The 17,467-nt window shown below is 42.0% G+C and overlaps 1 protein-coding gene across 2 annotated transcripts in view; it reads left to right on the top strand.

The window, feature by feature from the left end:
• The window catches only part of sema4bb (sema domain, immunoglobulin domain (Ig), transmembrane domain (TM) and short cytoplasmic domain, (semaphorin) 4Bb), a 72,369-nt gene extending 54,902 nt beyond the window's left edge, over positions 1–17,467 (top strand). For both annotated transcript variants that reach the window (XM_033623227.2, XM_033623218.2), the window contains exons 9-15: positions 5,798–5,979; positions 6,438–6,588; positions 7,195–7,405; positions 7,617–7,732; positions 8,636–8,793; positions 9,170–9,261; positions 10,413–17,467. In XM_033623227.2, the coding sequence (XP_033479118.1) occupies positions 5,798–5,979; positions 6,438–6,588; positions 7,195–7,405; positions 7,617–7,732; positions 8,636–8,793; positions 9,170–9,261; positions 10,413–11,185 (1,683 nt within the window). In that variant the 3' untranslated portion in view covers positions 11,186–17,467. The remainder of the gene's footprint in view (positions 1–5,797; positions 5,980–6,437; positions 6,589–7,194; positions 7,406–7,616; positions 7,733–8,635; positions 8,794–9,169; positions 9,262–10,412) is intronic.

The raw sequence follows: 17,467 nt of genomic DNA on the forward strand, positions 1-17,467 counted from the left end.
GCAGGCGAAGCATGCAAACTGTAGCAACTGCAGAATTCACTCGCATCATTTAAACTGCCGACGTCATTCCCCTCCGCCTCCTCCTCCTCCCTCTCCTTCTCCTTCTCTTCAAGAGTTTAGTTTGGTCGATCACCCTGAATAATCAACAGCAGACTTTATCCTTTTTCACCTGTCATCAGATCAATTAAACGGCTATGAAGCTGCCTGATATACATGCGCTTGGCATCCCTCCCTGACTGATGCCTCTTGTTCATGGAGGCAGTAATGTGAGTAATCGTGGGGACAGCATGTAATCTTAAGTGACAGCTTAATGACTTAGTCCTGCTAGGCTCTGGCACTCGGTGCTGCGACACCTCTCGCAGCCGGCGGAGCACCTCCTGGGTTCTATATATGGAAATCATTGACAGAAAGGCCCCCAAACTGTGGCAACTTGCTGCAGATGAACTGTGCAATTGAGACAGAAGAATGGCTTTCTCTGCTCTGTAAAGCGCCTTTATTTCTCTGGAATGCAGCAGCCCTCTCTTTCCTGACTGGCATCTTTTCAGACGCTGTTCTGTGGCAGTACAGTAGTGATGCAGGTGGTTTATTCCCCCAATTTACTGGTGAAAGCGAGAGAACATTAACAAATCAACGTCTTGAGATGATGCAGAGGAATTCCACCTACTGACCGCTGATTTTGTGCAAATTTTGTTCATGTCTCAGAAAACTCATCATGTGGTGCACCTGAGTAGCTGTAATTTTGTTGTCTTTTCTTTTCTTTTTTTTTCATGAGTGAGCAGGCTGGTTTCATAAAAATAGACTTTGACTGTGATCTAATTAATTGTCACACTTAAGATGGACATCTAAATTCATCTGTTGCATAAAGCTGTCCAGGTCTTAAGTAGGACACATTTTCTATGTACTCTGGGTAAATTAAGATTAAAAAAGCAAAAGCATCACTGATTGTTACCATGGAAACATGGCTCTTAGTTCAGAGATAGCCTGGAGGTAGGATGGCTAACTTTTGGGGCTTAAAACAAGCAAGACTTTGTTTTTTATGGAGCTGGCATTGGACTAGACTTTGAAGTCTGACAGTGTGGACCCCCCTCAAACACAAATGAGACAACTGTTCCTTACCGTCATCCCAGGGAACCACAGTTCCCATAATGCTTTGGAGGATGTTAACAGGAAGTGTAATGTTGCCATAGATTCAGTAAGTGACGCACAAGCAGTATTCTCTGATGTTTTAGTGCCAAAAGCTGCAGTTCCTTTAATGGCCACTTGAGGCCGGGGCAAGAAGCCAGTCAGTCCCCATAGACCTCCATGTTAAAATGTCCAGCTTCACAGCAGATATAAACATGTTTACAGCCTGGTACAGAAATGGTTTTGGTCTCTATAGCTAAATTCTACATTCATGACAACTGTATGTGGAGTGTTTTTTTTATATATAACACATTACTTAAGATTTTATTAAGGCTTAAAGTTACCCAGCGTTGAGGATGCGACCACTTTGAGTGACAGGCTGTCTGCCGATTGTGTCCTCGGCCTCTCAGTCAGATGAACAGCTCCAGCCTCACACCCAAATATGGTCACTTCGGGCTAAAAAAAAAAGACAAGATGGCGATGGCCATAATGCTGAACTCGAGGCTTAAAAAACGGGAGTCCACAAACTTGATGGGTGACGTCACAGTAGTTACATCCGTTCTTTGATACAGTCAGTGGTTATGCTGTGGGCTACAACTTTAACCCCATGTTTGCAGCTTAATTTGTTTGCATTCTGGCAAATTTGTAACATTAAAAGTTTGCTGAATTACCTATCAGCAGTTTCTGTTTGCAACATGTTCATGGATGTACAGAAAACTATCACTGTAATACTTTGATAGTAAAGGAAAGTTTAAAACATGATGATTCTCAGGCAAGCTCTGGAGTTATAATAGTTGTATTTTTGTGATTTATAAGCAGATTTATGGACGTTTATGTGTGATGAACATCAGAGATAATGACATCCCCTGAAAGCGCAAGTCCCACTGAATCTAAAAATATGTGTATCATGTCTGTGTATTTAGATTTGACTGAGTCATGACTCAGAGAAGGAGACGCAAATTGCTGCAATCAGGCTCTAAGGGTTTTAAAGTACCATAATTGCTCCATAAGCTGTGTGCCACTGCTGCTGTCACTGCTGATCCTGTTGGCGAGCGGGCCAAACCACAATAACTAACTCCTTGTTGTTTTCAGGTGCACCTATCCAAGTCTTTCCCTCACATCCCTCCCTTCTCTCCCACACTCCTGGGTTAGGTGCACCTCGCAGTATAAAACCTCCTGCGTTTACCTACTCTGAGATCAAAATTAAGACTGGCCTAATACTACAGCTTAGTCTAATCAGTCCCTCTGTTTCTGCAGGATAACATTGCCCCAAGTGTTAACATATTCAACCCTTCTTTTCTCAGAATAGTGTCTCACATCTGAACACACACCCTGTGAACTCCTTCACATAGCAGAAAGTGCTGAACTCAGATTAGAGTTAGGTAACAGTGAGGTATGAGGGCCCCTCCCTGTTAGCGGTTCAGTATCTATAGCACACTCTTGCAGACTGACAGAAAACATGTACTCCCTTTTCCCTCTGTGTACCTGGCCAAACCCGAATATGTTTGAATACACTTTTACTTTAATATCTGAAATATTTTGGATGAGTCGCTTCATCTTAACAGACATTTTACAGCCTTTTAGAGATGACATGTTCCTTCTAAGATAAGATAAATCAAAGCCCTTTGAGTTTTTCTCATGCTGTTTTAACTACTGTTTTACTTTAGTTTGCCAAGTAATTCTGCTTCCGAAGAAGTTTTTTTGCCTCCCCCTCTTTCCTATCTGCCCCCCTCCCTTCTTCCACGCCCTCTTTCTTTTGTTTATTCAGGTGTGCACACTGAGGGACTGTGGAAAGCAGGCAGATACTGAACATTGCGTGGCACCGTTTTCTTTGCTCCTTGTCCATCCACTTCTGATTGACAAACGTGACGAATCTGAAATGTGAAGTTCAGATAAATTGTAAAAGCGGTGAAATACAGCACAAAGAAGCGAGTATATTTTTGGAGGGCAACTATCGGAGGGGTGGGGGGGTGGTCGATGCGATTGAGAGTACAAGCTGCTCAGCAGAGCACAGCAACAACGGCGGTGGACAGCTGAGAGAGCAGGAATGTGGTCTCCTCATTATGTGGACAGGCTACTACCACAGCCTGGTAATTGGCTCCCAGGCCGTGCATCTGTCCCACGAGGTTTCACCTCAGCACCGAGCAACATGATTGTTTGTGCAGCATACAGAAGAGGAAACAGGGGTAGTTATGGTTTTGCATTTTGTGTCCTCAAGGGTGATTCACTCCTTATGCTGTTATGTAGGAGTTGTCCAGGCCGTGCTGATGGGATAGTTTGGATCTGAGGCAGGAAAACTGTCTTGAGATTGGGCGAGACCACTTGTTTTGGTCGCGCTCTTCCTCCTCCTCCTCCGGCTCCTCCTGTGTTTTCCAGCTTGCTCGACTGTATTTGGGAGGAGTTTCTTTTGGTGTGTATTTACAAGCTTTTTGATAATTGCTAGTCCTAGCAAAGTTGTCTGATAACTGTTTATGTGAATATTTAGTGACAGCTCAAAAGGAGTGGATGCCTCTTCTCTATCTCGGAGGAGAAGTCAGGCACTGAACCACTGATGTTGATTTCAAAGCTGTAATTAATAAGTAACCATTGTTTATTTTCCATTTCACCATCTCCTCTCCTTCAAAGAGCAGCCGATGTTTTCTGCTGAGGCTTCTTTTATGTGAACTTTTTTGTTACCCACATTTTATTGTCAAAATATCCTCTTTGTAGTGTAGTATATGCAGCACACACATGCTGCACCACAAGAAAGGATTTAAATACTTGGAAGTAAAGCAGAGCATTAAAATCCTGGTTGGTTGTAATTATTTGTTCAGTTTATTAACCTAAAAAAAGCAACTTAAAAGTCACAGTAACCACTCTCAGATTCCTTTTTTTGACCTCAACAGCACCCTCTAAAGCAAAAAGGAGGGATTGCAGTTCTAATACTATAGTAGTGCAGGTCTTTTCTAAACTTTCTAACAGCTATATGTGCAGCATATTTAAATTCCCCTCCACTCAGAAATGTGTTTTGCTTATTGTTACTTCTCTTGGATGTTTGAGGACTGCAGAATGATTTACGAGCAGGATTTAGAAATAAATCTGCTGAAGGAAGAAAGTTTCTCTGTGCTCACCTTAAGGGATACTTTCAACCAGCTTTGTGTAGCAACAATATTTGTAGTGTGTCTAAATAAACTATGGTAAACTTCCCTCCATTTCACCGGCACCCAGATTTCCCTGCTCCTCCACCGGCTCAAATTTCTCACGCTCTAGGGTTGCTTGATTTTATTTCCACATTTTTGTGTGCCCACCACAGACACAAAGAGTGTAGAAGCAGATTGAAAACTCAGTTGAATTCCAGTCAAACAGTAAAACTACTTTAGTGCCTATTTCCAATTTGTAATCATAGATAATGGTTAAATAATGGCTGTAGCCACCACAAGGTCACCCATTGGTTTGTGGCTCCAATTTTAAAGCCTTGAGTTCGACATATCAGCTGTTGCTATTTTAATTTTTTGGAGCCAGAAGTGACCATATTTGGGCATGAAGCTGGAGCTCTAGAGGGATGGATCTGACTGAGAAGCTGAGAACACTGTTGGCAGACAGCCTGTCACTCAAAGTGGCCCGCACTTAATTATTCATAACTTTTAAGGTCTAATAAAATCAAAACGGTGAGTTATATAAAAATTCACCCCCATAAAAGTTGTCATGAATGTTTGGCTTCGTTTTTTGCCTGTAGGTGGCCGCTTGGCTGTAATACAAGAGTTTGTGAACAGGAAGTAGGCACCATACTGTTTCCTGTATTGTAAAAAAAAACAAAAAAAAAACGAAAAATGTAATTTGTTACCAGCCAGCAGCTATATTGTTTCCTGTGAAAAAAGGAAAAGCTCACATTATGTTACCCATGAGCCGGAGCATTTATTGGTCTATGTGTCACAGTGCATTCTGGTAGTTGTAGGTTTTCCTCCTCTTGGGCAAAAGTGATTGCCCCAGCCCTTTTCCCCTGTTTTCTCTGGTCATGTAGCACCTTTTTGAAAAGTATTTAAACCTCTCTACTGCATAGACAGCTTAGTTTTATATAAAGACCATCTTTCCAGCAATGATATACTCCTTTATCTGTGTTTGACACGTGTACATACAAGCATGATTATGTGACATCATAACTAATTTGGAAGCCAGTAATGGTCTAGTGTGTGACTTGAAGCCCCCAGTGCTCATAAGCTCAGAGTGAAAGAAGGAGAAATCTTTTGTCCAGAAGTTAAACTTGTGAAATTGAAACTATTTGCATATTAATTGAGACTGAGGTTGTTTTTGTTGTGTATTATTATTATTATTATTATTATTATTTGAAGAGCATTTTAATTTATTAAAAATGTCTGGAGGGGATCTTTAAGATAATATGTAGCCCAGCTCTAAATTGGTTGCAGTCTTATATTCAATGTATCATAATCATATATTCTTTACAGAATCGTTAATGTCTGCACTAATGACACTCAGCTGCAACAGTGAGAATAAATGGGGACAGACTTCAGAATCTTCATCAGCCAGGGTCTAATTCATTCACCCTGTTTTTTTTTTTTTTGGGGGGGGGGGGGGGGGGGGGTTGTCGGGATAACTGTAAACAGGCTGTCAGTAAATTATGGTTATATGAGACATAAAGTCTTCTGTAACATAAAATAACATACATAACTGTTTGCAGGGGGATAAAGGTGGCGAGCGGGTGCTGCAGAAGAAATGGACGACCTTCCTGAAGGCCCAGCTCCTGTGTTCCCTCCCCGATGACGGTTTCCCCTTCAACATCATCCAGGACATGTTCGTCCTGAAGCCTATGGGAGACAGCTGGGAGAGCACCGTCTTCTACGGCGTCTTCACCTCCCAGTGGTAAGACACAAATGGAGGCGTTTGTTCTGATCACTCATCAGTGACATACAGACACTTTGATGAATCTGATTTATGGCGCTGTTACAGTTTATATTTATGCTCAAACACGCAGCTAACACACACCATCTTGAGCCAGTTTCTGTTTAATAACTGCACTCAAACTTGGCAAGTTGCCTTTTCTTACTTGGCTCCGCTGAATTTAGAGCAGCTGGAACGAGCTAAAACACTAACATAAGTTCACGCAACCGTAATGTCTAATTAATGTATCAACAAAATAAAGGTTTGAATATGGAAATCATTGAAGTGCCCACTCTACAACTGTTCTCAGGTCAGGAGTCGATGCTCCACTACTGAATAAAGTGACAACAAACGCAGAAGGATTCAGGATGGATTGAGTAAAAAAAAAAAAAAAAATAAGGTAAACGGGGGCTTCATATAGATTTTCCATGTGTCCACAGGTATAAAGGAGCATCAGGCAGCTCAGCAGTGTGTGCATTCACCATGGCACAGGTGGAACGAGCCTTCAGCGGGCGCTACCGAGAGGTCAACAGGGAGACACAGCAGTGGTACACCTACAACCACCCAGTGCCAGAGCCACGGCCCGGGGCGGTGAGTGTTGCAGGCAATTTCCTGTGACAAACACAGCAATTCAGCTTCTTTTAGTTCAGTCTGTGGATCTGTTCATTCAAGTAGCATCAGTCTCTGTTCAGTCAGTTCACTCAACACTTAAATGAAAAACAGCTTTGTTTTTTATCATCTCAAATATCTATTTAGTTATCTTGCTTATAAATTATGTACAATACAGTCTTTAGCAAAACATTTTCACTTGTAACTGTGGGCCGATTTTCTTTGGACTGTTCAACAAGCGAGCATGATGTAAAGCAGATGCTCTTTTATTTTCCAAACGTAGTGTTTCGCTGATGTTCTGCTTAACTCTTCATAAGTCCCAGGAGCAAAACAAAAGCCTCACAGCATTAAAGTAATAGATATTAACTCAGAAACCATGGTTAATAAAAGCCTGTGTTGGCCTGCTACTGTACATAACAACTGTATTCACTTTCTAATGATACCTCACTCCAAACTTGAATCACTTCATACGTTAAGACAGCTACATGCAGGTCAATACCATGCCCTGTCTTATTCTATGTTTGTATTTCGAGGTCTACTCAACAAGCAGAGATTAATTTTTTCATCTCTTAATTTACTCCCCTACAGTGTGTGACCAACCACGCCAGGCAAATGGGTATCCAGTCATCTTTGCACATGCCTGATAAAGTGCTTAACTTTGTCAAGGACCATTTCCTGATGGACAGCGTGATCCGCAGCGCTCCCCTGCTGCTGAAGCGCAGCGTGCGCTACACACAGATCGCCGTGCACAAGATCCAAGGCATGGAGAGGGCTTATGACGTGCTCTTCATCGGAACAGGTACAGCTCATTGCACAACTACAGTTCGTTATTATGTGAGGCTTTCCATTAATCTTTAAAAGGAAAAAAAAGATTCCTAAGTATACACTATTTTCAGGCATAAATCACATGCTTTTGTGATTTTAAAACAGTAGACGTTGCTTCTGTCCTCCTCTAAACTGCCCCCTGCCTTCAATATAAGTCACTTCCATTTGTCCCCTGCGTCTTCCAGATGATGGAAAGCTCCATAAGGCCATCAACGCCAACGACAAGATGCACATCATAGAGGAGATGATTCTGTTTCCTGAGCCTCAGCCTGTGCAGCACATCGAACTGGATCCTCAGAGGGTAAGTCACAGCTCTTTCACCTCAAAACCCATCCGCAGTCATTATTGTCATGCTGGTTTGTGTCAGTTTATATTCAACGTTTTGTCATGTTTACTCATTTCATACTCAAATTCATTTTCAAGTAATAAAAACACGGACGAGCTCGATTTACCGGAGCACAAGCTGGCTGCAGACGTTTTCTTTCCACAGGGGCCGTTCCATTGAGTTTTCCTGTAAGTTATAGCACCGTCTGGAACAGAGTTTCTGATCCTCCCTGGCATTTTACCCGGAGCCAAATTTCATTACCTTTCTCTCTTTATTACATAATGGCCTCTTCCCAGGCCGAAGCAGCCAAACAGCAACCTTATCTAAGATTATGTAATTCTAATAAAGTCCGGGATACTTTTTGTGAGTATATTCTTAGCTCCAAATAGGGATATGAAAGACAGACATAATCCACATGATGTCTATCTAATATACTGGTAGATAAGATGGCCTAAATATAAACTGGGCCTTTGGGAACACAGGGGCGTGCTGTACATCAGTATCAGTGACACAGTCATGGTGAAAATGCATTTCTGGATGGTAGCACTTCTAAGCACTGATAGGTAAGTGAAAAGTGATGAGAAAGCAAAGGAACAAATAAAAATGAGGACAATGTCGTGTAACAACAGCTTGAACATTGTTGCCATGTGTTTTTGACCGCAAATTACTTGACTGGCATCAACTGAGCGAACAGCTGGCAAGAGTTAGTCCTTTGTTTAGGTTATATTCTTCTGTTTGTCCTAAGTAATTGTTTTAGCATGGTTTCCCTTTCTGAAATCAGAAATAAGTAACAGAAAGCAGAAGTTCTGTTCGGCCTTTAACCTTGTTGATGAGAAATTTGTATCACAAGGACTCACATGTGTTTTTTCTCTCCTGCAGGGTCTGTTGTTTGTGTCGTCCAACTCTGGGCTGGTGGAGGTTCCAGTGGCCAACTGCTCCAACTACCTGAGCTGTGGAGAGTGTGTGTTGTCCAGAGACCCATACTGTGCTTGGACGGGGCGGCTGTGTCGGGACGTGAGGATGGCTCCACCTGACAGGTGAGAGCTCACACACACGGTCACAAATTCCTACACTGTTGCTAAATGTTACTTTTAATTTGTTTGTCTGCGCTCAAAGGCTGTATTTGTTTGTCAAGCCCCCTCAATAGATGGACTTCAAATGTGTTTTTTCTGTGTTAGATGTGAGCATGCACCCAAACAAACCCATAAAATAAGCATGCAAAGCTCCCAGTCATGTGCTCGAACAAGAGGCTTTTAAAAGAAGTTGCTGTCTTCATCATACTGGTGAAGCTATACTTAGAGGTGTTACAATGACAGACTTTAAAAGAGTTAAATGAGTGCATCCATACAAGGTTCCTCTCATTACAGCTGCTATCCCTCACCTTATTGTTTTGTTCGGTATGTTTTGTCTCAGTCACTGGCAGCAGGATGTGGAGGAGGCCGATACATCAGCGATTTGTAACAGGACGTTTCTCAGCGGCAGATCTGCCAGACCAGCAGCTTCTCGTGAGTGTCTTCACTTTGTACAGACACCACAATAACATGCACATAGAGGAGTCAGAGAGGAATCCATCGCATGTTGTTGCAGATGTATATGATTGCAGATAAAACCGAGCAGCTCTGTGTGTACGACTTCGTGTAAATTGTAGTTTGAATTCGGAAGTGTACAATATGATGTGATATAGTTACTGTAAATACACTTAGAAGTTACTTATCCACCAAATCTGTAAATGAATTGCTTTCTTAGTAGTTATAGTAAATGACAAGATCGAAACATAGATCTCATATAAGTCTGTTAAATATAAAGCTACAGCCAAGACAGTTAGCTTAGCATAAAGACTGGAAGCAGCATCTGGAATTTAAACTTTCAAAAAATCTACTCACCAGCACCTTTACCTCCCCTTAATTCTCAGCTTATCTTTACCTTTAGAGGTGCCGGCAGGTAGATTTTCTTACCTCTAGACGGAGCAAGGCTAGCTGTTCCCTCTGTTTCCAGTCTTTTTGCTAAGCTAAGCTAAGCTAACAGTTGCCTGGCTCTGGCTTCATATTTAGCTGACAGATGTGAGAGTGGTATCATGCTGCGTTTCATTTACCTTGGAAGTCGGAGGTCGGACCTGGGAATGATGTCACAGTCAAGTTGACCGCATTCCAGTGCAACAAGTAGGAAAACCAAGATGTTGTTAGCAATACCTTGTCTAGCCAGGTTAGCCTTGGTTAGCAATGCCAGTAAATAAGGCATTATGCTGTACTTTGCACATACAAACACACTAGCAACATGTCTACGGATAGAAGATAGACAGCACTGAGCATACAACTGATTCACTGAGACACAAATAAGTCAGGAGAGCTAATAAACAGTATATTACTACAGCATTTACTACCATCAGTGCATGGAGCAGCCATCTTGGATTTTTATGCCAGATTGGTGAGGTTCCCGGGACTTTCTGTGTGGGAAGTCCGACTTCAGGGGATGTTCCAGTTGACATTTCTGACTTGAAACTTGGAAATTCGGACTTACCATCAGTGCTCTGAAAATGTTGAACTATTCCTTTAAATCAGGCTTATTCCATATGTAATTAGCAAAATATTTCTTGAACTGTTCAAGAAATATAGTGTTTTGACTTGAAACTATTCTTGTTTTGTTTTCTGATATATAGGTGGCTCTCAGTGCCAGCTCATCACAATCCCAGCCAACACCTTTCGAGTCCTGCCCTGTAAACGGCGGTCCAACCTGGCACAGAGGAGGTGGCGTTACAGTGACAGCGCCAGCCAGTTCCTCTACGCTACACCAGAAGGAAACCTTGTGGTGGTGGCACAGGCTGACAGGATGGAGACCTACGAGTGCTGGTCAGAAGAGGAGAATTTCCGCCAGCTGTTGGCCAACTACTGCGTGAGGGCGGAGCCCCGTCAGGAAAGCACCACTCTGATTGGTCATTCACGCACGCCGCACATTGAGCGAGAGGAGACCATCATCCTGCCCGGCGAGTCTCGTTCTGAGCAGGTCCACACAAAGACGTACTGGAACGAACTGATTGTGGTGTGCGCCCTGCTGGCATTCTCCCTGGTGGTGTTCTCCTTGTTCGTCATCTACAGGAACCGGGACCACATGAAGTCCATGCTGAAGCAGGGCGAGTGCCCGAACATGCAGCAGAAGAAGCCGAGGATTGTGGGAAAGCCTGCTGAGAGCCTACCCCTAAATGGTAACACCATCCCTGTTTCTACTTCTGATCATAAGGGCTACCAGACGTTAAATGACAACTACATCTGCAGCACGCCCACCCACGAGTCCTCGCCAGACAACAGCAAGAGCTTCTCCGAGGCCTCCGACAGGCGGCCGCTTAACTTGAAGGAGAGCCACGTGGAATACTCCCCGACCTGCCCCCGGCCCAGGGTGAGGCTAGGCTCGGAGATCAAAGACTCTATCGTATGAGAGCACAGTATTCGCTAAAAGATACCACCCTGTATCTCCGTGAAGGATACAGGCCACCGAGCAGAGGAGAGGAGACCTTGACATCCCTCTACATCACAGCACATCTTTTATTTTAGTCATCTTTTGTTCTGTGATCAGTGCAGAGGGCATTTCGTTTAACCATTTCCACTCCGAAGCCACAGGTTGATCTGGTGTGCTGCCTAGGGCAGGAAGAGGAGGCAGCAAAACACTGCAGTTTCAGCCAGAATCAACAACCATGGCAGCTGCTCAGAATAGTTATTACACAGTCTTTGTTTGAGTCATTCTCATGGCCGCTAATGTGTGTGAGTGTAGGGCTGGGCAATATGAGAAAGAGAAAAAAAAAACAAAGGATCTTCCTCTAATATCAGTATGTATCTCAGTATCTCTTTAGGTATGCAAGATCCAACATTAAAATGTCTAGTTGATATTCATCACATGATATAATAAAACAAATAAATAGTGAATATTAATACATTTCCCAGCCCTATGTGAGTGTGTGTTACCTTCCACATGCTCTGCAGAAGATGGCCGCCAGAGGCCACACTGTTATTATGCACACTAGAACCAAGCTACAGCTACATGGTGACCAAGAGTTCAGGTTTAGGAGAATATAATACATGTATTTCATATTCATTATGATCCACACATTATGGGAGCAAGTCAGAAGCACATTTTGCTGAATAAATGATTGTATGAGGATGAAGATGGTGAAAGATGAGGTATACTTGGAGAAGACAAAACACGCTGTTGGAACAACAGTTAAAAGGACTGCAACCTTCTGAAAGATGATGAAAAAATGTGATCATAAATTATGCTCCAGGGCCTAAATACTGACATTTACCTCCTGAATGTATGTTGTTGTTCAAAGGTTTCATTCACACCTTACTGCACCATGGACAATCTAGGGAACCTGTTGCTCTACATCTCTGCTCATCTGAGACAGCCCTGTTCTTCAGTATTGACCTGCAGGTATCATGATGGGCTCATAAAACCACAGGAGACATGATTACCCTGTTTTTGAGGCGAATATGGAAAAGAGTCCTGACATTATGTCAGTGGAGGCGGGATATTTTAAGCACAGAAAGCCACAAAAAAAAGGGGACGTCCACACCTTTCCCATCTTCAGGGCAGCACTGAAATCATCATGTGCACTGTGCCAAAAAAAAACAAAACTTGATTGTCTTATCTAAATGCAATATTGCCATCCAGTTATGACCACTCCCATGCTTTGTGTTAGCATTGATCAGTGTCGAAGAGCACATGGTGACGGAACCAGAGGTGGGTTTCAGAAAGTGGCACTAATAATAAACAAATGTGAAGTGCAAGGTTGGAAACTTCTCTAAGACTGTTAGCTCAAAACAAACTTTTCAGACTGTGTTGGGCAAAACATTTGTGTAAAATCTGAACTGGGGCCAAAGGATATGTCACAGAGATTGCTTCATGTGAAAGCTTGTCTTGTGTCAGGTGAGAAAATATTCCAGTTTTCCTTCAGGTACCCTTAAAGCTTCACTGGGTAACTTTTATAGAAATAACTTTATGTCATATTTGCTGAAACTGTCGAAACTATATCCTGACAGTAGTACATGAGACATATAATCTGTGATAAGTCAGAATCCTCTGGTGCCTCCCATAGCCTGAAAAAATAATGGATGTAGCTAACATGATGTCACCCACTGGTTTGTTGACCCCCTGTTTTATAGCCTTGCATTCGGACTTCGTCAGTCGCCACCTTCGCTTTTTTGGATCCAGAAGTGACCCTATTTGGGTGAGAGGCTGGCACTGTGGACAGCCTGTAACACAAAGCAGCCTGTCTTTAATAATGCATAACTTTAAGCCTTAATAAAATGTAGACCGGTGAGTGAGTTATATAAGAATTCACCCCCCGTACAGTTGTCATGAATGTTGAAATTAGCTACAGAGACCAAAACTGTCTTTGTACCAGGCTGTAAACATGTTAATTTCTGCTGAAAAGTTGGGCATTTTAACATTGAGGTCTATGGAGACTGACTGGCTTTGGAGCCAGCCTCTAGTGGTCATTCAAAGAACTGCAGTTTTTGGCACTTTCACGTTGGCTTCGGTTTTCAGCCCCAGAGGTTGCTGCTTGGCTCCTCCTAGTGCTGCTTATGGCATTTGCGAGAATCCACCAGAACCAACCACCAAAACAAACAGTCAGAGCCAGGAGGAGTCTCTAAAGCATTTGAATCACTGCTTGTGCACATGCTTAGCTGCTAACAAAAGCATATGGTAAAGACATGTAAACAGAAATAGACTGGCTTGCTCACCTCCATAGAAGAAGACCAACATTTACTCTGATTGGTTATACGAGTTCAGGTGTGGTGGACACATGCAAATGCCATTAGGAGCATTCGGAGGAGCCATAGGAACATGATTATTTCATTGGTTATTTGTCTCATGTACTACTGTCAGGATGTAGTGACAGTTTCAGCAAATATGACTAAGTTATTTTTTATAAACGTTACCTGCGGTAGCTTTAAATGAGTTATTTGCCTTCTTAGTACCCACTGACGCATACAGGTACAGTGAGCTTGAGACATTTGAGCTTGACGAACGCTAATGACACAAACTGCTTGGTAAATTTAAGCGCTAATAACTCAAAATTGAAAAAGTCAAAAAAACAACCAATAATAACTGTCACACTAGTGGAGATGTAATACTTCATGTTATCTTGTCCAGACTGCAGCTGCACTATGTAGTGGTGTAGCTGCACAGAGCGCTGTATTAGCTCAATCTAACCCCCTCCCCTCCTCCAGGTTGCATTTCTTACATACATGATGTTCCCCGCACTCAGTCAGATGTCATTGCGACGTTAATGTGAAAGCACAAGTAATCAGGGTCTTGAATACTGATAGGTTTGCACACGTCCGTAAAATCGGAGCATACACTTAAGAAATGCAACTACTGAGAGACCGAAGGTGTGGCTGCTGAGGATGCTGATTTTTAAGAAATCAGTCATTACAGGGACCAGTGCAGCCATTACAAACACTCTTGCACCCACATCGCTTAGACTTTTGAGACTTAACAAGCAGAATTTCCCAAAGATGTAAGAAGCTGATGGTGTTGTGTAAATCTGAATGAGATTCATTTACACGGCCATAGAGACAATATGGCACCACATGTCTTAGAATACATCACCAATTCACTGTATTGATCAAGTAAGCCTACAGTATATATTCCAGTATCATACAGAATAAACATTTTGCTATTTCCAACACTGAGCAGATGACGAAATGCTATGTAACTGCTACAAGGTGACAAAGTAATTGCACAGCATACTGCGCAACAGTGGTCAGTGTTTCCTTTTTTTTTTCTTTAGTTTTTGTTGTGTATATACAGTATCTGTGCTTAATATTGTGTGTTTTTCAAGGGACCTTGTGCAAGATGTGTTGTAGAGATAGTCTTGAAACTAGAGAGTGAACACTGCTGATATTTTGTTTTCATAGTGCTTTACTGCCTACTTCAGCATACATTTCAAATCTTGCACAGAAACCTGCACATCTCTTATCATGCTGTTAGTTCAGCACCTGGGCTTGTTTTTATCAAGCATGTCAAAGCAGGAGGGGTATCTCTTTTTATTTCCATGTCAAACTGAATTAAAGGTGTAGTTTGATATTCTAGGGAGTATGCTTATTCACTTTCCTACTGAGAGTTAGATGAGAAGATTGGTACCATTCTCATGTCTGCACCACAGACTGTATAAAATACCATAGACTGTATAGCTATCATGACATCACCCATTGGTTTGTGGACCTCTGTTTTGAAGCATCGAAACATCTTTTTTGGAGTCAGATGTTACTAGATTGCTATGGATCTAACTCATAGACCGTAGCGACGCCTCGCAGACAGCCTGTCACTGCACTGTCAAGGGGCCCATGATGACTTGTATAAAAATTCATCCCACGTACAGTTGTCACGAATGGGGAAAAATAGCTATAGTGTGCTCGAGCAAAGAGTCAAAACCTGGAAATGAGTTAGCATTTTAGCATTCCTGGTTCCCTTGTCTTGAATTGATTGGGGTTTTTTTTAATGGGTCTGTGGTTAACACAAGCTTAAGAGACGTTCATGTTTTGTTCTACGTCATTAAATATGTCAGTAAATACCCAACTTGTGAATATTGAAGCTTAAATGTGTCTTAAAAAAGGTGGTTGCTAACAAGAGGTTAAATGAGACTACAGAACGTCATCACGCTGAACGCGGCTTTACAGCTTCGTTGTGGCCCAGTTGAAATCATGCGACTGTATTGTCGTTTGTTCATAGCCTTAAGTTAGCTTTTTACTTCTGGCAATTGCAGGTACACTACAAAAAATAAAAGTGGTGTTTATTTGTGAAGATTATCTTGCTGAACAAACTGTATAAGTATTATAAACTTGTGTTTGCCACAGAGCTTTTTTTATGCAATAATCCAAAACCCAATGCAAAATCCCATTGACTTTTCGCGGAGGGAACTAGGGTGATGCTAACTTTGATGTCGGCCTACAGTACCACCCCTGGAACACTTTATAGAGACCATAACCATTGTTTGTACCAGGCTATAAACATGTTTCCATCTGCTGTGAAGTTTGGGGGTCTAAGGGGATTGACTCGCCTCTGGAGCCAGCCTCAAGTGGCCATTAGAGGAATTGCCGTTTTTGGCACTTCCATGTTGGCTTCATTTTTCAGCCCCTTGCTAAATATGAGGCGACAAGTAGCAGCTGGTTAGCTTAGCATTGAGACTAAAATTGGGGAAGTGGCTAACCTGGCTCAGTCCAAAGGTAATAAAACCTGCGCAGTAACACCCTGGCATCTTGTCATCACCTTGACAGGAAGCCAAGTGAGACTCCATGAAGCCAAGAAGTAGTCCGGCACATAACCCTTTGTGAAACCGCAATGTGTTATTTTTATTAGTGAACTTTGGAAGTACTGATAGGCAGATTTTGTTCCTAAGCTGGTTTCTCATGCCTCTTGTCTTTGTGCTAAGCTAAGTGGTTGTTGGCTGTAGTTTCATATTAACTGTATAGACACGAGTGATGTCGAACTTCTCATCTGACTCTTAGCAAGAAAACAAATAGTTGTATTTCCTAAAAAGGTCCACCTATTCCTTTAATCTTGTTTGCTGAGACTAACCAAATAAACAAGAGTATAACATTTGCCAACAGATGCATAACCAGAACAAATCAGACTCTAAAAGCCTCAGTGCCGAGCATTGTTTGTCACCACAAACAGTGACAGCAGATTCTCTAAACTGCAAGATGTCTCTCTGGAGGCTGAATACCCTGCTTTCAGATGCTTGGTGGATAACCTCACAACAGCATTTTCAAAATGCCTTTAGATGTCAAGTTGTTCTGCCTTTAGCCACGTGCCACAGTATACACTACCCAGCAGTGACCTCACCAACAGAGCTGTGGTCAATGGTGTGATTGTAGCCCTCCGTGGGCACACTTAACTCCACAACACAACACGGGTCAACAGTAGATTTACAGATTCACTCAAACCACCGTTAACTTTACCTGCAAACAATAACACTGGGAGCTCCTCAAAATCTTGTACCATTCTGCAGTCTTTGCTTGTGTCAGATTAAAACTGTGCACATAGGAGACATCTTTGTGAAGAGGTCAATATTTAAGAGTAATAATAGTGAAGCTGAAGCTGCAGTATATTTGATCTTCATAGTTAATAATGCCAAAATGGTGTCATAAATGCATATTTATTAATAATGTGCTTTTCATTAAAAAGCTAATTATACCACGGTGATTCATTTTGAGTGGCTCCTCAGTAATGCAACATACTGTACTGGACATGAATGTAGCCAACTATAACATTTTGTGGAACATCTACAGCAGTCTGTTTTCCTAAAACAGCTTAAGTAGGCAATTCATTGCAACATCTTTTTAGGATTTTGTTTCACCGGTCATACCACAAAGAAATGGCACAATAGAAGTAATTAAGCATTTGTGCTGCACGATGTAGTACTGCAGTAAGATGCAAGCACAGCTCCAAATCCTCCGTATCGGCTCAGCCATGAGACACAGCAACAGCTTTGCCTCAGCATACTGAACACCATAAGCTTAGTTGACTGAATAACTATTAGACAAATGTGGTCTTGCCTGCATGATTTCCTTTTTTTATTTGTTGTGTATAAATAACATTGTGAACTGTATTTTTTGTATCATTGAGATTGTGACTGTTGTTTTTATTATATTGTACATAAAAAGCACTTTATTTTAATTTTTTAAGATAAATGAATAAAATACATGTTTTGACACA

The sequence above is a fragment of the Epinephelus lanceolatus genome, chromosome 2, assembly GCF_041903045.1.
Source record: "Epinephelus lanceolatus isolate andai-2023 chromosome 2, ASM4190304v1, whole genome shotgun sequence".
Classification (NCBI taxonomy): Eukaryota; Metazoa; Chordata; class Actinopteri; order Perciformes; family Serranidae; genus Epinephelus; species Epinephelus lanceolatus.